At 34.9% G+C, this 26,118-nt stretch overlaps 1 protein-coding gene across 3 annotated transcripts in view; it reads left to right on the top strand.

The window, feature by feature from the left end:
* Positions 1–1,212: 1,212 nt before the first annotated feature.
* The window catches only part of nfatc3a (nuclear factor of activated T cells 3a), a 99,990-nt gene continuing 75,084 nt past the window's right edge, over positions 1,213–26,118 (top strand). For 2 of the 3 annotated variants that reach the window (XR_015495863.1, XM_087261460.1), the window contains exon 1: positions 1,213–1,610. Coding sequence is in view for 2 of the 3 variants with exons in the window: in XM_087261460.1 (XP_087117586.1) it covers positions 1,520–1,610 (91 nt within the window). In the remaining variant the exon portion in view is untranslated. Of the gene's footprint in view, positions 1,611–7,296; positions 7,431–26,118 lie in introns of those variants that run through there. The other variant, XM_087261461.1, reaches the window with a different exon arrangement.

Genomic DNA, 26,118 nt, shown 5'->3' with positions numbered 1-26,118 from the left:
TTCTGAGTGTTACCAAGTATCCTACACTCTCAGAATTAAAGGTTTGTGAGCTGTCTCTGGTGTGGTACCTTTTCAAAAGGTACAAACTTGTACCTAAAAGGTCCATATGAATACCTCAAAGGTACATATTAGTACCTAAAAAGTTTCCTCTTAAAATTTTAGGTACTAATAAATACTTTTAAGGTACCAATATGAACCCTTTAAGTACAAAAGTGTGCTTTTTGAAAATGACAGCTCGTATACCTTTATTTCTGAGAGTGTAGAGTCCCCCTGAACTGTTTATGGCCCCTAGGTGTCCCAAGATCATTGATTGACACCCCCTGCTTTAGAGCACTTCAATGATTCATCATAGGTTAATGAGCTAAACAAGCACTGCACATGGTTGAGTAATTTGATGAAGAAATATTATTATTAGTATTTTAACTCTGTTTCTTGTGCTATACTTCGTGGAACAACGATTATGTATTCAATTAGAGAGTGTGTTTTCATGCTAGAGAAATGTGCACAAAAATACATGTTTGGGTGAGTGTGATGACGAATTAAAGAAAGTTCAGTATGTTTACTTCAAAGCATTTAACCCTAACTAACCTCATGAGTAAATGGCCAGACACTCAAGCTTTCAGTGAGGCACACAATGTTGATGTACTATTATTTTATTTAACAGTTCATGCGGACTGCTACTGTCATTAAGCAAATAGATACACATTAATATTGTAATGCTAATAATGAAACATAATCTATAAAATTGATGAATGCAAAGCTGTTTATTTCTGTATTTATTAATCTACTTACCATATGGAACAAATGACCCCACAATGTAACGTGTAGTAATAAATAGATACAAAATAAGTTATTTTAATGATCCAATTTAAATTAGTTAAATTAGTTTACTTTAATATTTAAATAAATGTCCAATGCATAATTTATAGCATTATTAATAGCATAGTAAACTACACCGAAACACGTGCTTTCGAAAGCGCACGACTGATTCAACTGTAGTTCTGTCTTCACAGAAACTACAACACCCATAAACCCACTGCGCTTCTGTGTGTGTATGTGTGCATCTGTGTGTGTGTGCGCGCGCGCGAGTGACTGAGTGCGTGTGTGTGCGCGCGCGCGCGCTTGTGTTGTCTGCCGACTTGGCTGACGTCACCGCTGGAACTGCCCTGTCACGCGCTGTTAGTAAAAGTTGGGATAGGAGCTAGAGACGGAGAGCAGCAGCGAAATTACGGACGAACTCGATCAACGGTCGCGCTGACGCACAACCCTCACCCCCCCTTCACGCCACGGGCTAAAAAAAAAAAAAGTTCCGACCGTCGCTGCGAGTTCGCTGAATCCCTGCAGAAGGTCGAGCAGTTTGGATTATTCTGAGGGACAAGCAATAATATTTTCTGCTCGGACTTAGAGAAGTACAGCACGGAGGAAAAGTTTAAAAGTTTTGCCTTCATTATTAGTCAATGTAGTGAGTTTATTAAAGAGTCGGTGTACATAGACGGGTGAGCCCGAGCTGTCAAACCCGATGACTACTGCAAACTGCCCCGGGAATGAAGAGCTGGACTTCAGACTGATCTTCGGGGAGGACGGGCAGCAGCCGCCGCTAGGCCCCGCAGGTCAGTGCCTCTACTTCGGGATACTCTCGCACAGTCTGTCGGTATAGATTAACTCATGAATCTTTCATGGATCGCAAAGGCGAAACACGTTATTAAAAGCAGCAGCAGCGCGCGCCGCTGAAACCACCTCGCTCGCCGGCTTCTCTTCATACCAGCAGCTGCAGTTTTGTTTAGTTTTTGTGCGGTTGTAAATTCAGCCAATGAAAACGAGAAGGGGCAAGTTTAGGCGGCCGAGTCAACTAATGTCTAACCAAGAAGCACCTGGACACCCTGTCCTGAAGACGGTCATAGCGGCTCCAAACCTTGTTAGCTGCCTGCCTTGACAGCCTTTTTGAGCAACATTGGCGCCTTTAAGTGGTTTGAGACAGATCCACCATCAGTCTGACAGCTGCTGCACAGTCGAATGCTATAAAAGTTTCTGTTATCACTCGCCCCTGCCTTCAACTTGAGCACATGGAAAAAGTTTCAAACCAAAAGTTTCCACTAATACTAAACTCAACACTGTTTCGTTTCTCCATTTATTATTTGCGGCGGTACACAGACAGTAGTTACTGTAGCTCTGTCACTTTGCAAGTTACACAGATATAATATCAAATGTATGAATATTCAAATGAGGGAGGTCTTTTCTTAATAGTAGTTTTCACCTGCCCATTTTGGGGTAAATATTATCTAGTAAGAATAAATAGATTTGTTGTGTAGACGTTTATAATTAGTCTATTATTTTTAAAATATACATTACAATGCTATAATTAATTATTGTAAGCATTAAACCTCTCTGCAGAAGTGTTCTTGTCTATGCCATTTACCTCAGCTATGCTTAACTATTTAATTAACTGTTATTACAGCCACAATACAAGCTTTCTGCTGCATAGTAAACACCTGAATAACAACTTTCTTTGAGAGTGATAACTGTATTTTTAACAATACTGACTCATTAAACAGCTCTGCATGTGTACCCACACTAAATGACAGGAGGAGTTTGATGATTTCTAAACACATTTGCAACGTCTGCAGTGCAGATTATCTCCAGTTTGCTACCACCAGACATAGCCTGTGTGTGTGTGTGTTTGTGTAAATTGCCTAATGAAAAAACAGTGTGTGAGAAGCAGCAACCCTATCAGCGTCTGTCAGTGTGCTGGAGTGTGTCGTGAAGGAAAGAGATTTGGCTATAGTGAAAGCAGAATGCCTGTTTGTGGGTGGACCCCTGTGTGTTTTTGCTGAAGTTTTGCATGTTTTTTTTTTTTTTGAAAAAACATTGCATGATCTGTGAATTGCGTGTAGGGATTTCATGCATTACCTACCTAGGCAAAATAGGACTGATGGTTTTGTGTCATTTTAAAAGAATAATCGCTGTGCTTTGCTTATAATGTAAAATACAGCACTATTTAGTTTTGAGCCGTTTTTCAGTGTAATTAATAGATGAGGCTTTGGTACTTTATAAAATGCATGAAAGTTCACTGCTGATGTTGATAGGAAAAAATATATGAAAATTGACAGGGGAAAGTGAGAAATCTAACAAGTTGGGAGGATGTATTTGGACTGAATGTTGGAAATGAAGTGTCCAAGTGGTGTTTAGTCTGCATAATTTGGACACATAAATGCAAGTGTTATGAGAGAATTGTGAATAACAATTGGATATATAGTTTTATCTTATTATTTAAGCTATATGTAGTTCAACTTTATCTTAAATAATTATAGAGTATTAAGGGAAAAAAGAAAATAAACTGACATGTTATATGTAGAAAATATGTATTTTTTTACCGAGTTTTCTTATGACTCATTGTTTTGAAACATAAGACTATATGCAGAAAAAATGCATTGGTTAAATCTGAAAAATACTAACTCTTTTATGATGTTGTTTTAATTTAACAGACTTTCTGAAAGGTAAATAGAAGCAAATTAGTTGTTAAACAGGTTTTATCCTGAGTTTTGCGGCTGTCCGTTCATGCATGTCGAAAAGTCATCAGGATTTCAATGCGGCTGAAGGGCAGGGCTGTTGATACTATACACACTCATCAGTGTTTTCTGTGCCTCTGGCTGTTTTTAGACAAAAGATAACTGATCAGCTTTTGTCTTGTGTTTGTTAATAAAGCTGAGACCGTTTAATTTTGATTGGCACTGTCTTTTCAGAATGTCAAAATATCACAAGATCCTATTTAATTTGAATAACTCTGTGTTTGTTTGTATGTGTATTTATGTTACATTATTTTATTATCTCATTTAATGATCAAAAATGCAGCTTTTATCTATTTAAAAGGGAACTTTCATGACTTTATGTTGATTATTGTACACATTCGGAGCAGCTATTGGTTTAGTTCATACTAATTAAATGTTTATGAATTGTAGCATGCATGCACCTTTTCAAGAGTAATTACAGTAATTTTTCTAAAATGTTGTTCATAGAAAAAAATAAACTTTATTATGGTTAAAAAGTTCAAAAAATGATTCAAGTAAAAAAATACTAATAAGACTGATTCAACAGCAGTGTGAAAAGGTGTGTGTGCACGTCTCACACAGAATTATCAAAGCACGAGTCTGTAACACCTCATTTATTATTTGTTTGATTCTACACTGAGAAAAGTCAGTGTACAACATAATAAGCAACTAATTTGGATCTCATAGTACCTTAATTCTGATTATATCTGCAACCCTGTTACTGAGTAAGTTTTACTCACTCACTTTCAGATTATTTCCTTCTTTTTGAAAAAAGACATGACCATAATGCAAAAGTAAGTTGAAGATGTTTGGAAGGTGGCAAAATCCTCTTTACACTGAATTGTGTAAATGTGGATGGTAGTTTATGTTTTAATGATCCATGACACCAGTGAAATTCATAACTACACTCTATAAAGCTCTGTTAGGTTTCAGTGTTGTTTAGTCCAGAGTGAAATCTGACAGAAGGACTGTCTGCTCGTTTGGTTAATCTGTGAATATTTGCATTGTGTCTATCGTCACCTTAAATGACCCACCACAGATGAACGTGAGCACATGTGAGGCAGCTTTCAAATGTAACATTTTCTGTGCATTTTCTCTCACAGAGTGACAATAGTTTTGGGAGCAGAATATTAGAAACTGTAAACATGTACTTGAAAAAACACAATTTGTTATTTACCTAATTTATTTATTTGCATTTTTAATCAATAAAAAATTCTAAAAGATTTAACTTAAATGACCGTGTTTTTTCTGTCGCAGGTAATTTGTGTCAAATTAAAAAAATTTAACACCATTTTATTATTAGTGAATCTGTTGTTTGTAGATTATAATATTTCTGAAGATAACCCAGGATGTTTCTGAAAACAAAAAGTCATTTCTTTTTTCATGAAACAATAAAACCTTTTGTATATAATAATAAAAATAATAACAACAACAACAACAATAAAAACTACAGCTTTTACCAAAATATATGGTATTATCACAATATTAAGAAACTTTTTTATTGCTATAATAACAAAAGGAACAATTTTTAATGTATTTTTTTCATGTGTTATTGTTTATAAATGCTCAGAAGAACTTTCAAGCAAATTAAAACATGTTTAAAGGTGCAGTAGGTGATCTGCCAAAATGCTAATCAGAAAGCATAATATCTACGCCTCCTGATATCATGAACGCGCACCGTAAAAATGACTGTAGACAACCCACTAGATCATGTCATTCGCCAGTTAGATAACTTGATAGAACTTTATAATACTACAATTCTGAACAAAAAGCTGTACTGTACTGTACTAAGCTAAATTTGTCATAATATGCGATATTTCATGCAAGGATTGTTGGTCTCACTCTCCCACGTGCTTTGTCCTTAAGCGACAACTGTATACTTAGTGTTTGGCTGGCGGGGTGCAAGAATTATACTTATTACTAAGCCATACATGCATGCTATTTCAGACCGAATATTCAGAGTAGCATGGTAAACAATATCGGGAGCGCATCACAGGTTGTCATTGTTCAAAAATTAACAAATGTGAAAAATAAAACTAACTTCACCTCAGTAAAGCAGGCTAGGTGGAATAGCGCTATTTATTTATGTTTTGTTGTTAAACTAAATAAAATTCTACATTATTGATGCTGTATAAGGTCTCTTATGAAATTGAAAATAGTCACATCAAGCGTTTGCTGGATGATTTCAGTGGCTGAACAACACTTCTGTGCATATAACCCATTCGAAAAACAACAGGATCTACATGAGCTTTGCGTGAATAAAATAGTTTTAAAACAGAACATTACCTGTCCAACAGAAATACTTCAGCCATGGTGTCCTCCTTCCTCTGGCGTGCAAAAGTAGCTCCAATATTGATTCAGGATTCTAAAGTTTTTATCCAGCATTTGTTTTTACCAAATGGCAGATCTGCATGAACGGGTGCGCAGATATACAAATCTACTTTTGTTGACAAAGAGTTTGGGCAACTTATCAGAATTATGGGAATTGTCGGCACGACAATTTTTAACTGGATGGCCATTTTTTAATCTTATGCCTTACCCAGAATATAAAAATACAAATAAATACCTTTAGATCATTTACTTGAATCATTACTATTGGAATGTAAAGAGACTTTTAACCAGCACAACAAAAAATGTTTCTGAAGACAATCACCTACTGCACCTTTAAGGTTATTATGTTAGTCTAAAAAAAGTTTTCATTAACTTTTAGTTATTAGCTATGTTAAATAATGTGGTTACATTGTTTGAAAAGTGAGATCATTTAAACATTAACTTATAAACTTAATTACCATTACCTAAGATTAATGCATTTTTTAAAGATATTTTTCCTGCAGTTTCTGTCATCAATTGTAACTTTATTGTAAATTGTTAATGATCAGTTGGTCTATAAATAATCAGAACATTTTCAATTAATATCTCTGGCATACTGTAGGCCATATTAACATGTTATTTAAAGTTTAAAAATTAAAAGCCTTATAAATGGTTCTGTGATGAGCCACTGCAAATACAGCAAACTGAATAGTTTTAAAATAATCACTCCTAAAAACATTTAAATAATTAATAAATAATATATAAAGAGGTGCCCATGATAACAAAACCCTACATGCTCGTTATCTCATTATATTGTCTTGTTGTTGAATATCAGCACATGTTCCCACCAGAATAAAGGTTTTGTCTTTTGTTTGTAAGGCAGAGGTTGAGTGAGTGCAGTAAAAGTGGCCGCTATCATTGTAGAGGTGGCAGTAGTAGGGCCAGAAGGTGCTCTCTCAGGGCTGAGTAAAGTCAGATAGTGTGGAGCTGTCTGGCGTAGTGCCCGGGCACAGCATGTGGTCTTCAGATGGCAGTGGAATTCAAGGGGAGGGGCACGAGACTGAAAAAGGAAAGAGGGTTGAGTCTTTTTCTTTTCTTCACTTTCTCTGTCTCCCATTTCCATCAGTGATTGACGTAATGTGATGTAAATGTAATTTTATTTTTATTAAACTTTTTTCAAATGTGGTCATCTTTCGAGAGTCTGCAGGGTCTGAAAAACCAGGTCGACTGCGTGCATGACAGCACCAGTTTTGAGGTAGTTTTTGAGTGGGTTGCTGAAAAAGGCAGAGCGTGCAGGGTTTACTGTCTGTGCATGCATCTGCTCATCTGGCTGGCTGGCTGTCTAAGTCGTGGGAAAGACTGAAATTACATCGCTCTCTGGGTGGGTTATTTTAAGCCACAGCAAAAGTGGCAGAGGGCAGACTGCAGGTTTGCTAGTCTCGTCAGAGGAAAACTGCTCCCTCGGCTAGCAAGTGCCACTGGACTAATCGCCGCACATTTTCGGCCCCGCACCGCCTTGGGTTGTATGTCCAGAGCAGCAGAGAAGTGTTAAAATGCTGTGTGCTACTTCCCCAGGTGAGGCCACAGACTCAGGTGCAGTGTAGACGCTTGTTGAACAGGGAGAGAGTATAACGGGCGCTATAGCTCATCCAGCCAGCTTTATTTAGACATACAGCATGACTGCGAGTCACTAGTTAGACGTTATCAAGCCTACATATTTTGACAAAATGAAAGTGAAGGGGGGATTTAAATGAAAATTGTTGCTGCTGCCTTCAATGGCAAACATCACTGTTTGGTTTTTCAAACTTGAAGGAATGGTTCACCCAAAAATTTTAGAAATCACCTACCCTCCATGTTTCAAACTAGGCATGCGCTGGTATAAGATTCTGGTGGTATGATAACCTTGGATAAAAATATCACGGTTTCCCGGTATTGTTGTTACTGCTCTAAAGTATATTATTTTTTAATGTCTGGGTAAAAATCTAAAACTTTTCCCCCCTTTAAACACAATATCTTTTATTTTGAGAAACATTTAAGATATTTTGGAGCAGTAAACATGTCACGCTAAATAATAAAAATGAATTATGGATTTCTGCTGTCGTCATTAATTTCTAAAACACAGATTTTTTTTATAGTTTAAAAAGGCATCTTTGGTTATCTTTTCTGCAGGAGATACTGTTGTCCTAACTGCAAAGCAAAACAAAAAAAAGTAAAAGTAATCTTACATATACCATCTAATAAAGGCAAAAAAGCCAAAAATAAATCTTTTTTTTTAATTGTATAATTATATTATTGTGGTATGCGACAACAGTCTTGTATAGTTATGTTATATTAAAAGGAACTTCTGCCATAATTTTGAAATTTTTAATCATAATATTGTCAGTATTGTCACCAGCCAAATAATGTAATAATGTTAATAATTTTGTATAATTATGAAGGAAACTATTTAAGCATAACAACATTTAATAAGCCTCAGTAATTTTTTAAAAAGGCAAGGCAAGTTTATTTATATTGCACATTTCATACACCATGGTATTTTGTATAAAAAGTTAAAAAAGAAAATTTAGTTTTACAAATGTAACAGTGAAACATATTAAAGTAAATTCATTTGTGTTGAACTAAATTCTCAACCCAATTTAATGGAGCTATCCGGATATTTAATAAATGTAGAATTTTATAATATTAATGTTTTCATATGTCTAATACAACTCCAAACTTTTAAACAGTAATATATATAAATTATGCCGTTTTTAAAACCTTGACCTTTCCAAACCGCGATTTACCTTGAAAACTGTTATCGTCCCATGCCTATTTTAAACCAGTAAGAAAAAAAAGATTTTTCTTACTTCTGTTGAACAAAAGTCTTCTTTTGATGAATGTTGATAACTAGTCAAATGTTTTTCTACAATAGAAGTCAGTTGCAACTGGTTACCAACATTTTTAAAAATAGCTTTTTTTGTCTTCAATGGACCAAAGGGAACATTTTTAGACAGCTTGTGAACCCTGTTTTGTTTTTAGACGGTTTATTATAAATAAATAAAAAGTTACTGGAGCTTTTGGTGTCAATGCCATCAGCTTTAAGCATTCAAAAGTTTACTTTATTTATGTAACAAAGGATATATTTAAATATTTTTTATACCTGTATAAATATGTTGGAATGTGCCCAGGATTTTAAGCAGGCTAGTGTAGACACCTTTTAGCATCTGCAGCACCGTTTTTACATGCAACCTAAAGATGTAAATGATCTGTTTGCAGAAAGAGAAAGATTTTATTCTACAAGGAATAAAGAAGTCTTAAGTAGCTATTTCGGTCACACTTTATTTTGATGGTTAAATGTTGAATATAAGTCACATTGCATCTATATTCCAACTAATTCTCATTAGATTATAAGTAGACCGTTAGGGTTAGTGTAAGTTGACATGTACTTCCAAAGTTTCTCATAGTCAGTTAAATGTCTGTTGAAGGAGCAGTATCAACAGATAATAAGCAGACAATCTGCTAATACTCAAATGCACCATCAAAATAAAGTGTTACCGCTATTTCTTTACCAAACTGGTGTGTGTGTGTGAGAGAGAGACTTAATTATGAGAGAGAGACCATATTTATCTGCAAGTGAACCTCAACAGCCATACCTTTTCTGGGTTAAAGGGGTACTTCAACCACAACAGAAAGTTATTTTGCATAATATTGATAACCAAACAGTTTGTTGCCATTGACTTAAATACCTAAACAAAACAACAACAACAACAACAAAAACTGACATCTCAGAATATCTTTAAAAAATAAGTTAAACAATATGAGGATGAGTGAGTGATGATCGACTGTTTACCACGGACCAATCAGCCTTTATCAGTTTTGTTATATTTTTCACAGTCCAGCAAAAGTGATTTGGTTATAAAGCTTCCTCCTCTTTCTGTTGTCAGGCCTGTATTGCTAAAGCCACAGTCGGCTGCTGATCATTGTCCACGGTGGTTACATTCATGTGGTGCTGCTGTTCTTATTTTGGCGAGCTTCATGTTGATTTCTTGCCAGTAGGCAGTGTTGTAATACATGACAGTGAATCAGTGTTACATTCATTCAAGGCACTTGATACTAATGGTAATGGCCATCAACATTACAAGCTCATGTCCCACAAGTTGTTTCAAGAGCTTTGTTTGGCCCAGCTTAGCCATTAGCTTAGCTCCAGCAAAGAGGACCATGTGTACCAGCCAATCGCCTGACTCACTGGGTCTCCAAGAAGGTGTGTTTTCTTGCTGTGCGAGAGAGGGTCTAAAAAGTGGTGGGTGCAAGGGGCTTGTTTCCTGGGGTGAGGCACGAGCAGATATGCTTGGCATTTGTCTAGTTTAAATTTAGTGTAACTGAAACCACCAACATTCATTGGATGCTAATGCAAAGGGAATGTTGAGGTCTCAGAGATAGGCGTTTATAAGAGATAGTGAGATGACAGCATGTAGGGTAAGACGGAGATGCTGGCTGATTCATACAGAGACTTTTGGTAACATCCTTTTGTTTTTACGCCATGAATAATAAGGTGACTACTAAAAGTTCACAGAGTTACTTAAGTTTGACTTTTGTTCAGCAAGATATATTCAGTTGACCAAACGTGTCAGTAGGCTTTGACATTGTTACAGCAGGATTGTAAATGCTTGCATTCCTTTTAAAATTTCCTTTTAATACAGATTTCTATAAAATTGTTACCCGAAGTTTAGGTTTGTTGCCTCCTGTTTAGTTAAATTCATTAAAACGAGCTAAAGTAATACAGATTCTAAACAGTTACTCAACTTAATTTCATTTTCCATTTAGAATTGGGCTTATATTTTTGTTAAAACAACTAAGTTGTATGTATCTTTGCAAGATGCTTCATTAGAAAAGAAAAAATGTAGGGAATTATATGTTTTTTTATTAAAAAAATATTTTTATTGTTTAATTATGTTACATTAAAAGGAATTTCTGTCATAATTTTACATTTTATGGTTGTTTTTGTGCTGGTGGTTCGTAATATTGTCAGTATTGTCACCAGTAAAATAAAGTTCATTAAATATTGTGTATAGTTATGAAGGAAACCATTAGTTTAAGCAGAAGAACATTAAAAAAAAAAAAAGTTAAATAATAATATTTAGTTTGAAAAATGTAACAGTGACACATACTAAAGTAAATTAATTTGTCTAGAACAGGAGTGTCCAAACTCGGTCCTGGAGGGCCGATGTCCCGGAGAGTTTAGCTCCAACCCTAATGAAACACACCTGAAGCAGCTAATCAAACTCTTAGTGGATATACTGGAAACTTTCAGCAGGAAGTTTCCAGTATATGTTTAATATGTTTGACATATTTAAAAAAAAAAAAGTAAGAAAAAATTACCAACACTAAACTTTTAAACATATTCTGTATATTTTAAACATTTTTTCAAACATTCACCTAAATTGATTATTTCAATCTGAAAACATTTGTATCAAAATGTATCAAAACATATGTATGTAAATATAAAATTGCTATTATTGCAAATTTTAAATTATGAGCAGTTAATAGAATCTTTAATGCATTCCCTTTCTTAGTCAGCTAAGTGATTTCTTCCTGTTATTATTGTAGTATTGTTTGGAATTAGAAGTAGTAAAGAATGATCAAAAGTGAACTTGAAAGTGCAATAAATATCTCTTATCTGTTTTGGTTATATAAGGCGATATAATGAAGTTGTTTGCTTTTATGTACTAATCACTGAATTAACTTCTCAAAAAATGACTTTATTGACCTTCGGCAGTGTTTAACTGAAGGGCAGTTTTGATTTCAGACCTTGTGTTTGGCATATTATGTACAGTATATGGTTTTGTTAAAATAAAACCTAAAACCTCATTACCCCTAGTCAAACATCTGCCAAATAGATGTATTGAACTCACATTTGACGGAGCCCATCTCTGTAATAAAGCATTTATTTAGAATTTCACATTTGACAAATTTTGTAACGGCACAAATTTAGCAAAGGCCTGTTTCATTTTTCTGTCGGTTACACAACGATTTTCTTGAGCAAACTGCATCAAGATATGTCGCATTCAGTCTGAGGCAGCTCTCAAAACTTGAAGATTACAGGCATTCAGAAGAGAAATGGGTTTTTGTAAAGGAAATCTTTTTAATAAGTTCTCAAATATATCAAATGATTTAAAACGCATACTTTGATTTAAGCTTTATGGGATTCTGTTTGATCTTTCAGCCTGTCCTTCCTTTACACTTGTTTGTCGTGTTGTACCTAAGGTCCCTCGCTCTCCTCAGAGTCCCCGCTTCACTTCCTTCCCCTTCTTTTAGTCCCCAAGGCCCTGTTGCACAATTTACCCTCGGGCCGTTGTGTAATTAAAAGTGTGTCTGACAGCTGGATGGTTGTACATGTGTGTGCGTCTTAGTTGTGGCGAATCACAGATGAGGCTCTGAGAATATCAGTGGCTAAGATGATGAGCGTATTTTGATTCACCACAGCAATTATACTTTCAGTCATGTAAACGATGGCTTCCTCTGCTTCAAAGATGCAGTTTTGCCCAAAAACAGTTGAATTAAAAAATGCCAAGTTATATACAGTTAAAGTCAGAATTATTAGCTATCCTAAGTTATTAGCCCCCCTGTATATTTTCCCTAAATTCCTAAACATAATAGTTTAGATACCTAATTGATTTCTTTTATTTTTGCCCTGAATTAAGCTGAATACCAGTTTCTTGAAAAATATCTATTAAAATGTACTGTACATTTTACTAGATATTTTTCAACATACTGATATTCAGCTTAATTTGCAATTTAATGGCGCATAAAAGACATGCAAATAAAGCAGTGTTTTCATCCAATGAGTCAAAGAGAACAAAATCACTTCCTGATTAACTGGCGGCAAATATTAAAAGTAAAAAACGGACTTTGCAGCAGTAGGAGAAGCTACGTCAATGTTTTCTTTATTTAATAAATGACTTGCGCCTCAGAGGGCAATGCAGATATGCAATAACAGTTGGTGGTGTTTGAAGATGTGAGACCCATAGCACAGACGCTCTTGACTATTCTGGAAATAATTAATAATGTAATAACACTAATACCTAAATGGTTAAGGCGTTTTTGAATGACCAAAACAACATTTTAGGGTGTTGTAGGGTGCACACTTGGTTCAATTGCCTGGACTGAACACAAGTTTAATTGCCTGACACAACCCCTGGTTTGTGTTCAAATTGTGTCTTTTCCATTTGAACCCCGGTACGCTTGCATCATCAAGCTGCTGTTTTGTGTACAGCTATTGCTGTAGGTGACGGCCACGAAAGCAAATTGTCAAATTGGAGACGTCCACATATCACGGTCATTCTGCTTTTACTAAATGTTTGAATTTTTACTAAAACCAAAACACAGAGAGCCAGTTGCGTTTATCTGCCGCAAAAAAAACAAAAAAAAAAACATTCAAAATGTTAAGAACATCACATAAAGTCTGCAGAAGTCATTTTTGACAAGCCACCGCAATCTCAAGGCAATTCGTAACTTTTTAATTTAGTGGCTTATTCGTGTTAATTCGTACAATCTAATTCGTACAATTTAGGACAATTTGCTCATTAGCCAATGACGGTTGGAGTTAGTGGTAAGGTTGGGTGCCACGCCTCCTTTTTGAAATCGTACATTTTTGTATGACTGAACTCGTACGAATTAGCCACTAAACTGACAAACCACCTTTTTCAGGCAGACGCGAGTACAGTTCACGGGTGCGCACCTGAGTTCAGAATACTTGCATTTTCAAAATTTATTTGCATCTTGCTCTTTCCATCAATCGTTTTTATGTGCATGTCCAAAATGTGCATAAAAAATAGGCGGATAGAAACATGGCTATTGTATTACAGGGGTTTGTCATGTAGACAATCGAAAAAAATGTTGCTTAAGATGACTAATAATATTGACTTAAAATGTTTTTAAAAATTGTTAAAAAAATTAAAACTGCCTTTATTCCAGCTGAAATAAAACAAATAAGACTTTTTAAAAAGAAAAAAATATTCTAGGAAATGCTGTGAAATACTCATTGCTTTGTTAAACATCTTTTGGGAAATATTCGATTAAAAAAAAGTCACAGGAGGGCTAATCATTTTTACTTTAACTGTACAAATACATTTTCATTTCTTTATTTATTGATAGATTTTTTGTTTTTTTGCTGTAATAAAACCAATGGTTCCGCGACTAGGGTAGCATAATGATCCAGCAAGAGAAATATTCACAGACATGGTCCTATAATGATGCCAAGGTCACCCTTTTAGTGTCGCTCATCAAAAAGTTCTTCGGTTTCTGTCTGCTCTGTGGCTCACTTTGATCTCAGGTTCAGATACGGTACCTACTGGCAAAAAGTGCTGTTTGTGCTTGATTTATAAAGCGAGGCATGAGGTCTGTATTTACATTTCTGCCAATCATAAGCTACTTTGTAATGTAAACTGCAGTTGGTCAGGTGTAAGATGCGAAAGCAACTGTATTGCTCTGTCTATTTCAGCTGTGATTGACAAGGTTGCGGCTAAATGAACCTGAGGCGTTCCCTCTGCCGGCTGAGCTTTGTTTATCCTGTAATGTTATCACAGCATGGGATGGTTTAATTAGGGAGCTTTATTTAGAAAGCAAACATACGTTCATGTTGGCTTAGGCTGCCATCACCTAGCACAGCGGACATCCGCAGCTTGTTGGTGATGTAACTGGCTGCAGAAGCGGGCCCACAGCAGTGACTCCACGGCATTGGTGAAATAGCAGGCAGAAAGCTGTGAATAAGACCAGGAATAATTAAACACTTTGAAAACAAGGAATCTAATGTTTCTTTAGAGTGGATGATCTTGAAAAGTGCGCAAATGTTTTTTTTATATGAGAGTAGGTTTTCTTTTTGAAGACCAAACATTATTAAAGACAGAAAACGCTGCAGATTGAATTCAAATATTGCCTAATATCATAAGTGCGTTATGTTATTATGCCTGTTAGGGAGCCAGAAAAAGGCATTTGTTTTTCTCAGATGGCTTCTTTTTGAAGACATGCATAGATTCCATCATGAGACATGTCACAGCTTTTGTTCTAACTTAACTTGTTCTATCTTACTTTCCCTATAAGATAATCTGCATTGATGATCAGCATTTCACAATTTATTGCCCCCTTTTTATCTGTTTTTGGAAACCTAAAGCAATTTCTAAAAAAATTACTGTCCAGTCTTTAGATTATTTATGCAATGATGTTGAATGGTGGATGTTTTTAAAAACCATTCTATTCACTTTAAAACATTATGTAAGAATGATAATTATGAATTGTAAAAATATGATTTTTTCACATAATATGTGTGTGTGCTGTGTATATTTATTTTGTATATAAATATACACAAAGGCATGCACATATTTGAAAAAAGTGCTCAATTGTGTGTGTGTGTGTGTGTGTGTGTATATATATATATATGTGTGTGTGTGTGTGTGTGTGTGTGTGTGTGTATGTATGTATACACACACACACAATTTAGCACTTTTTTACAGTACAGTAAAAATGTAAAAATTGTGAAATGTTCAAAACTGTTTAAAAGTAGTTTATCATTTCATTTAATCATTTATTCCAGTAATTTAAGGATGAATTTTTAGCTTCATTATTATTATTATTATTATTAATATTATTATTTAATAATTTTCTTATTGTTGTTGTTGTTTTTGTTGTTATTTTTATCATTATAATTATTAATGGTAATCGTACCAAAAGCTATACTGACTAGTGTAATAATTTCATTTAAAACTACAATAAGAAAGCAGTTGATTAAAATTTTTATAAATATTTACTAAAATAAAAAAAAAAATACATTTAATAAATGCTGGCTTGATCAACAGAATAAGTTTCTTTAAAAAAAAGGGTTGAAAATGACCCATACTATTGTTCAGTAATGTAAATGATGCAAATGATATATCAGTTTAAATATACAGTATGTACCAAAAAATGTTTTGCATAGGTTTGTATTTTATGCTCAGCGCTAAAATTTTTTACTAAATAATAAGCAAAACAGAATTGTTTTATTTTTTCTGTATCTTCGTTGTTTTTAAGTCTTAGCAACTCATGTGTTTTGCAGTATGCAGAATGATTCATCAGTTCTGGGTCTGTTACAACTGAGCAATGTTTTCTTGTTTCTTGGAAGGATGACTAGTCATCTTTTTTCACTTCCTAAAGCAACAGTTTAGCTTGTTTAAAAAACTGTGCTACTGTAGAAATCATTTTGGAAAATAATGTATCTATTGTCAGCCGGATATGCCTAGTGGTTTGATGCAGCTGCACTCACAGCAACCAGAGTTTAATTCCTTGGCCGAACTCACTCCCACTTTTACTGTCCTATCAACAAAAACATGCACATATTTACCCCAAGAAATCATCTATTTATAGGCAAAATAACAACAAAAAGCAATGTAAAGCTGCAACAAACAGTTATTAATTATTCCACTGAATATTTTGAACAAACCAATAAAATAAATAAACAAATCTAATTATTCAATTCATGGCCACAATCAAACTGACTCAAAACAAAACGCACAGCCTATTTATGGAGCGTATTTAATTATCGTCTCCCCTTACTCTAAACAGTAAGCTAATGTTTTGTTCTTCTACTGCTACTCGATATAAAAATGCTTGTTGCTAAACTGTTTTGAAAGCAGCAAAGTATGCCTAATAAAAGAAAACTGCAAATCAACATTTGCTCCGTGTGCGAGGGAAATGACCACAGAAAGCCCAGCTGTCCTCTTTCAACTCAGTCCGATTGACTGAGCATTCAGCATCGACTAATGAGACACACATACTGTATGCGCACACACTCCTATGCACTCCCAGCTTAGACAAAGGCAGAAACACACAGCCACAAACATTCAGTCATGCACACACACACACACACACAAACACACACACACACACACACACACATAGACTCGCTGTGTTCCTCTTTGTGTTCTTAAGTAGCTGGCTACAGTTGTGCGCTACAGAGATGTTGGTGCTACAGGTGTGGGCTGCTCTGTGCGGCTTGCGTCAGAGACTCAGTGTTTAGAAGTGACGGCTCTGTGCCAACAGTTCTTAGAAACCGGCAGTGTTAGGAGGCAGCTTGTTTGGCCAAGCGGGAACTCTTATTTTCAGTCTTCATCTGTCAGTTTTGATTTATAGTGATTTTTTTTTTTTTTGTTGAACTGATTGTAATTTTTTTTTGGCCCGGATGTTTTGGAGAGACTGTTCAATGTTTGATCTGTTGAGGAAACATTACGTTTCTGTGAGTGTGTTCTACATAGGGAACTCCGGATTAGGTTACACTCAATACTATAGGCTCGATACGCACACAGAAGCACTCAGGTCAGGATGTTGTGTAAGCAATTTCAGGAATTGACCCTCTTTAAGGCAGGTGTATCGTATGGCCTGAAGTTCACGCAAGCTGCCTGTACAGTGGACAAAATGTAAATGATGTCCGATGTCACCGTGTATTTGGGTCAATGACAGGATGTCCCATTTTGGCTTTGACAATAGATTTGTAAATGTGTTATTTTTCATACATATAAAGTATAGTATATAGGTTGTAACTTGTATTTCTTTCTCGTTTGTGTACATAAAATGTTTCAATATTGATGATATTCTTTTAAAGGACTTGTTTCTGAATCTATGCCTTATTAGTTTACTTTGATTCCTCAGTTTATGATTCTTTGGAACTGCTATGGGAACTGGACCTAGGAGTTCTGTTTAATTCTGACGATAGGTCCAAGATCTGTGATGGTATTTTTCCAAAATGCACCTCAATTTCCGACATGAACAACATTTAAAATTTTTCCAAAGAATTTATTTTACACCTGTTTGTCTGCATAAAATGTAGCATCCAACCATTTTGGAGAAGGGTTCATTCTGCAATCCGGGAGATGATTGAAAAATGTTTCATTTTCTCCCCCTCACTTTTTTGCTGAATGACATTCCTGAAGACCTTTTTGACTTAGAGCTCAAACCTCTGTTTACAACTCTTACATTTCTGCCTATGAAATGTATATTATTAAAATGATCTACTTCTCAAATTCCAACTATTCCTATGTGGAGTTCTCAGTTGCAGTTTCCTTTAGAGAAACTAACTTATGACCACAAACGGGACAAATTTAGGAGACTTTGGGAACCTCTCCAATCGTTTCTATACAAACTCTGTATTTTTTATTTATTTAAATTTTTTTAAAGATAGTTCTGGCTTCTTTTGTTTTGATTATTATTATTTTTTGTTAAACAAACACATTTGTAGATTTTATTTAATTGGCAGTGCTTCAGGTTTGTTTGTTTGTTTGTTTGTTTGTCTGATTGTTTTACTATTTGAAAATACTTTACAAAAATATTGATATAATGTGATCAAGTGTAACTTAATATTTGTGAAAAAATTAAATTTCATACTCTAAGTTGTACCAAAGACTATAGAATACACAAGACGTGTCACTCGTACCTTTTTGAGTGGGGAAAAATTTAACTGTCAATATGGTGAATAAAGCCCCACCTACTAGTACAGGGGTCAATCATCGATCGCTATATGGTAAATAAAGCCCACCTTCTAGTACAGTAGCCAATCAGTGATCACTATAGACTGACAGTACTCCAGAGGAGGGGCTCAGACCAGACGTGAGTTTCTGCAGAATTTGTCTGATTTAGATGTTAAACCATTTAAATTGAAGCATTACTAATTAAACATTCTGACATATGTAAAAATATAAAGCTGTGTTACACACTTTTTTGCTGCTATTTCTTTTTTCTCTGAGCCATTTGCATGTTTGACATTCTCACAATGTCTTTAATATCAAATTTTGAGTTGTCAAATGATTTTCACAAAGCATCAGCAAAACAAATGACTTCGGAGAGAAGCTGGGGAAAGCAAAACATCACGTGCAAATACAGTAGGAAAATGATGTGGCGCAAGACTAGAAAATGCCAAAATGGAAGAAAAGAAGATGCTGTTTATTTAAGCTGGAGTCATTAAATGTTGTCACATCCTCAAGTGAGCATTTGTCTTACAGCAAGTTCTCAATAAACTGAAATGGGTACCTGAAATAAATAAGTGAGTGAGTCTTTGTAGTACATTGTACAAGTGCATTCCTCAGCCAATAAATTACTCAGATGTCATTGCTAAATCACACAGCACAGATGATTACAACCTGATGTTGATCCATCTACCGCAAGCATCCCTTAAATAATATTAAAGCATCTGCCTTCATCTTTCCTCTGTGGTGGTGGACAATTTCAAATAGTTGCATTGTAGGTTTCAGGTAGGTTAGGAGAACCATTCGGCTTTAGAGAACTCCATGTTTCATATTTGCTTACCTGAATTATTTATGTCTACATCATTATTACCAGTGTAATAAAGGGGTTGAGTACTTTTAATAAATTTACTTTCCTGTGATTGGTTCCCATCTCATATCTGTTCAGGGAATCATTTATTCATTCATTCAATTTCCTTTGGCTTGGTCCCATATTTAGTTGATCATAGGTGACCCCATGAAATTGAACTGCCTATTCCCGTACACGTATTATATAGTGGATGCCCTTCCAGCTGCAATCCAGTATTGGGAAGCACCCATAAACTCTCACATTCTCACACGCACACACTTATACACTGCAGTTTTGTTTACTTTAGGGCACTGTAAAATGCTATGAAGTAAAAGTAAAAAGTGGCTTAAAAATGAACTAAATAAACAATCTGTGCAAAATTACAAGTTGATTAAAAAAGGTTAAGTGAACTAAACAGTTCCTTTCATTTTTTTTTTAAGTAACTAATCGCTCTTGCATTTGTGTGCTGGCACAGTTTCTGTCACAGATTTCTCTGTGCCGCCTGATCCAATATTGACTTCTTTAAGCACCTCAACGTGCACACAAACACACAAACACACTGCACCAGGTAAGGACGGTGGATCTCACCTCTGGGTGACTTTACTGGTGAAAGCCTGTGTATTAGTAGTGTCACGGACTGGGCAAGACATTGAGTGCTTCTCAGCGCACTGCAGCGATTTCCCACTATTATTAGCTTAGGAACAGCAAAGCCTCTTAGGGCTCTTTATTTAACCAGATAGCCAGTCTGAAGTGAAGCTGAACCATGTCTGTTAGCAGCGAGACACTGGGTCTCCACTCCTCATAAGATTGCTTTTGCTTTTCTCATCATAGATTATTACTGAGGCAGGTTTTGTGACCCCACTCTGAGGAGGTTTGGAGCTGGATGAAAAGGTTTCTATGAAGGTCAATCAGCCGGCACATTGTTTAAGTGCTAAATTAGGGTTTGTTGTTGTAAGTAATCTCAAACCGTATTAGTCACGACTCACGATACTACACTTTTGCAGTTTCCCTCATTTCCTTTCAGCAGATGTTTTCTTGGTTGATCTGGGTCAGGTTTACTTTTATTGACATGTTCAACAGGCATAAGGTAGCAGAAACTAATTTTGTGTGTGTGTATGCTAATGCTGCACGATATTGGAAAAAAAACTGACATTGCTATATTTAACTTGTCTAAAATACTTGTATGATATTGAATATAATTTCAAAAGATGAAATTAAACAGGTCTTTTCAAATTCAACATTTTAGATATGATTTTGTAGGGGAGAGCATCCACAAAAAAAAGTTAAATAAATCACTCACAAACATTGATAAACACAAAAGAGCAATGATACTGTACAAATAAAATGGACAATGCTTTATGATTTTCAATTTAAAAAATTATGTTTAATGTAATTTTTTATATATTTTAAATAAAATTATTACTTTTAATAATCAAATGTAACATTGTCTTTATCATATACATACCAAATGTCCCCACAAGTAAAACAATGGCAGTACATTTTTACCTTGTCGATCGTCAGTCTGTATGTTTATGGAAAGTCCCAATAAAGATGTGTGTGAGTTTAAAAGGCAACAATCATTTCTCAAACCTTTTGAATACACATTACCTGAAAGAAATCGTTATTTTAGCATGCTGGATTAAAATTGACCAAAAGTGAAAGATATTTGTACTGAGGTCCTATTTTTGTTAAATAAATGCTGTTTTTTTTTTCATTTTTCTATTCAACAAGGAATTCTGTAACAAAAATGTTGTTCACACAATAATATTAAACTACAGAAGAGAACCCTTTTCAATGTACTGTAGATAATAATACAAAAAAAATAAAAACATTTCATGATCTCCAATCAGCATGATGTGTAATTGGTGTAATGGATTCTGATAAAACTTTGCCGTCCCATTAATTAGTTGCATTTTAAAACATAAAAATGGAAAGCGATTGTCAGAAATTGCATCATTATTTAGCAAAATTACAATTTTTTTGCTCTTTTTGATCAAATAAATACAGTCTTACCTTTTTTTCATACAAATTAGTGCTGAGCAAAGATTAATTGCGATTAATTGCCTTCAAAATAACATTTTGTTTTGACATATCTGTTTTATGTATTTATTATATATAAGTGATACACAAACTATTTAAAACTATTCTGTTACAGAAATATTTAAATGTATATATATTTTGTTTATAAATTTCTTTATAACTAAATATAAATATGTTCTCAATTATATATGCATAGATACAGTATATGTATTTTTATAAACGCCAGAAACACACATATTTTGTCAAAACAAAATCATTTGGATGCGATTAATCTTTTCTCAGCAGTAATAAAAATATATAAATACTTACCAACCACAAACCATAAAACATTTGTTTAGAACCATGTAAACATTTGTGAAAAATGAATGTCAATATTAAAAATTGCTTGACTGTTTTTATTATAGGCAGAGTGAAACAGCAGAACATGCTTCAGTGTGAGAATTAAGCACCGTGCCACTGAAGCCTCAGTGCTTTTTCTGCTTTTTCTGAGGGATGATGCAGATGTCACAGCACAAAATTTATCTCCATCATTTGAGCTGATGGCCAGTGGACGGTCACACTGCTTTCATCATCGCATTCGTTAGCTCTGCAAGGGAGTCTGGGAGGTCTTTTAGGGGAACAAGCTGTTCCTGGAGAGATAGTTTTGGTGCTCATCATTTCTTTTCTCTTAGTCTCTTCTCTGTTTCACATTATGTGCTATCATTATGTTTTTTTTTTTAAATATATATTTCTTTTTCCATTCATTTATTCAAGTTTTAACATTATTAGTGTTTTTTTTTATTTTATTTATTTTTTTGCTTTTTTTCTTCTCTCAGGAGCTTTTTTTCTTCTCTCATGATCGCCCATTGCAGGGTACATTTGTTTCCTGTCCAGAACATAGACTAACAAGAGCAGGAACTGGTGTCATCAGACTTTATATAGCTTTTTTTTTCAAATTCATGTTGAGCAATCTGAAAATTCAAAGGATGTGTCAATAGCATATTTACTGTGACAGATCCCTGTTAAAACTATCACTCCCCACTTAGGAACCTGACATTTTTATAAAACTGCTCTTCATTGTATTGTTTACCTTTCTTATCTTTACTGTGATAGCCAGTGATGTTTTTATGGCATATTGCAATGCTATACTATATATATTATATGTATATTAGTTTGTATTATGCTATGACTATTGTTTAATATAATATATAGTTTAAATTTAAAATAGTTTTTGTATTAGTTAAATTGCTTTGTTCACCCAAAACAAGCGAAAATTGTCATCATTTACTCACCCTCCACTTTTTCCAAAAAATATTTTCAAGAGTTTTGTTCTTCTGTTGAACACAGGGTTTGGAATCCACTTGAGGGTGAGTAAATGGTGAGTATATTTTCATTTTTGGGTGAACTATATGCATACTTATTAAGCTATTATACCTGTTAACACACCAGTGCTTCCATGCAGTTGTCCAATAAGCAAATAAGCATCACAGCAGATGGCTTTTGTAGGTTGGTCCTGATAATGATGATGAATTGATTACTTTTAAAAAATATACTGTATATTAAAATGATACAAATACATCTGACAAACAAATGATCACAAACCTTCTCCAACAATTATTGGGCATTACTTGATTTTAGTTTATGTTTTCAGTTTTTGCGTTAGACAATAATATTAGGAGTATGATTTGAGAACTAGGTAAATTCTTTCCCAGATTATCTCATCCTACCAAAACTACTGGAAGTGTCCAAACTGAGCCTTATGAAACACTCAACCTATTTATGACCCTGCTTTTCTGCTGTTCACAGCACCCTTCATCTGTCTCTATTAGTGTCTTTTTCTCCCTTATTTCATCTCTCCGTCATTGTATTTATTCATGGTACTATGCTAATGAACTGGCTGCCATTGTTTGCTGGATTAATCGAGACCTCTTCAGCCTCATAAATGAAATTCAGACGGAAATTCTGGGGTAAAAACAATCGCTTTGCTTTTGCTTTTTGATGATTTTTTTTTTTTTGGTCTGAAGAATAAGTGTTAGTGAAATTTTTAACCTCGATACAATACCTTAAAAATATTGATATTCGATACCATTTTCAAACTACAAATGTAAAAAAAAACACAACAGTATACATTACAAATTTTGGTCTCACTTTACAATAAGGTTCATTAGTTAATGTTAATTGATGCATTTACTAACATGAACAAACAATGAACAATACATTTACTACTGTATTTGTTCATGTTAGTTAACGTTATATTTAAAATATTTAAAAGTAAACCAAAATCAGTGGAGTCCTATATAATCATATCTTATTTATTAATTAAATTAGTAAATTGGAAATTAGTTTATTATTAACTCATAATAACAAAGATTTATAAATACTTTTTATTTCTATTGCATAATTCTCATTAATTGTAGATAATGTGGTCACTTATGCAATAAACATATATATATTTTTGCATTTATTTTACATCTATGCACATACAAGCTATGCTAAACACTTGCATTTCCCTGTTTACCATAATGCTGTTTGTGTGCGTTGACCTGCTCGCTGAAACATTCATTTTCCTTCAGCTTGGTTCGTTATTTATTAGGGGTCGCCAAAGTGGAATGAGCTGCTAACTATTCTGGCTAGTTGGCTACCACCAACTCTGTTTTACACAGCGGATGCCCTTCCAGCTGCAACCCAGTACTGGGAAACACCCATACACTCTGACATTCACACACATACACTAAAAACTATTTTATTTACCCAATTCACCTATACCACATGTCTTTGAACTGTGGGGTAAACCGGAGCCCTCAGAGGAAACCCATGCGAACATAGGGAGAACATGCAAACTCAACACAGAAATGTCAACTGGCCCAACCGGGATTCATACCAGGGATCTTTTTGCTGTAAGGTGACAGTGCTAACTACTGAGCCACCATGCCGCTTCACCGAAACATATTGAGAGTATGTTACTGAACTTTCAGTGTTTTAAACTACCATTTAGCACAACCATACTCAAGTCAATGTATGTTTTTACCTGTTTTTGGCATTTCGTTTGTTTGTTGTTTGTCTAAAACTCTGATTACCCTGAGGGAGATTACAAAACTCATATCAACACTTTACTTGGTTGTCTTGTTTAATGCATCATTGATCCTGTAATGTGAGCAGTTACCAATCTTTCAAAACTGGTCTACGTGTCAGTCTTTCAGGTGCTTTCGCTAAACCTGTTGCATCAACGCATTTAGTTAACAATGAACTGTAGCAACGCCTGCATTTTGGCCTCTCTGTGGCCCTAGGCTTTCCTTGTTAAGTTTTCCTTGACCAAATCTGGTCGTATAGGGGTTCTGCACTTGTCATTGGATGCCAGGGAGATGGGGCTGTGCAGGAAGTGACCTAACATGAGAAGAGAGAAAGAGTGAGAGAACAATGTCTGTATTACTAATCAAAAGAAAAATCATATTTTTAAATATTTCAGTATCAATAAACACTCACTGGACACTTTATTAGGCACACCTTACTAGTACCGGGTTGCAGGTCTTGACATTAACTTTTTTGTTAATCAGCCACTGTGGCTAGTAGTTTTCCAACATTGCTATCCACTTGCCATTTCACTTGCCACAATTTTATTGTTGGGAAATTATATTTTATACACATAAATATGACTTTGACATGCTAAAATTACCAGATTTAGATTTTGCGTTATCTCCACATGCCTCCTTATTTTACTTTTTGTGTGTCGTGTATGAGCTTGCTCAATAATCATGAGCTAATAGGTCATGGTTTCATAGTATTACAATTAGTTGATTATAATAATTTAACTAGTTTATTATTAAAATAGTCACGAAGCTCAAAATGAAGGATTTACCAAATTTATCTCTGACCACATCAAACATAAACAATTAGTTATTTCTTAGCAACAAATTTTAAATGTGTCAAAACAAGCTAAATATAGTACACTATACCTTTTATTTAACAAAACATATGCACAGTAATCTGTCCTGGCTAAAAGTCCCAGATCACCACCAGTTAGCCTAACTACACATAAATGAGAAGTTACTCTCCCATTAAAGCAATGTTATTGTAAAAAATGATAATTAAATCATCTTAACGCAAAAGAAAGCAGGTAAAAAAACATACCGTGTAATAATGAAAGGATGATCACACACACACGGTTAACATTAGACCCATAAATAATCTGTTCATAAAATAGTTAAAGCAACTAGTGCTGCTTACAAAAAGACAAATCTGGAATTCTTGAAAGCAGCAAGACTGTGGGTGAATGTTCATCACTTTTTGTCTAGTCTATTTAAAATAGAACCGATCACGTTAGTTATGTTTCTAGACACAGTTGCTTCACGCAAGGAAACAGGAGCGCGCGCGCGTTTTAAACAGCCACAGTCTCATTCGGTGATCACCTGCTTTCTATTGCTCGCGCAAACACAATTATTTTTTGTCAGTTGTGCTGCTTGTCAATTCTAAGATCGCCTTGGACCATCCTTATTGTCGAACCCTTCTTTTAAGAATTATTATCCAGGAAAATTATTTTGAACCAGCCAAAGCGGCTTGTGGGAGTGTCTGTCTTACCGCTGAAACTTACCCGCATTTGTTGGGTTGGCGGATGTTAATGTCAAGCCCTGCCGGGTTGGACCTCCTTTTGTCTTCAGAACTGCCTTAATCCTTCGTGGCATAGATTCAACAAGTTACTGGAAATATTCCTGAGATTTTGGTCCATATTGACATGATAGCATCACACAGTTTCTGCAGATTTGTGAGCTGCACATCCATAATGCGAATCTCCCATTCCACCACATCCCAAAGGTGCTCTATTGGATTGAGACTGGTGACTGTGGAGGCCATTTGAGTACAGTGTCATGTTCAAGAAACAGGTCTGAGATGATTCACGCTCAATTGGTACCAATGAGTCCAAAGTGTGCCAAGAATA

This window comes from Danio rerio, chromosome 7, assembly GCF_052040795.2.
Source record: "Danio rerio strain M-AB ecotype USA chromosome 7, GRCz13ab, whole genome shotgun sequence".
NCBI classification, from domain to species: Eukaryota; Metazoa; Chordata; class Actinopteri; order Cypriniformes; family Danionidae; genus Danio; species Danio rerio.
This window is presented reverse-complemented; position numbering and strand designations above follow the sequence as displayed.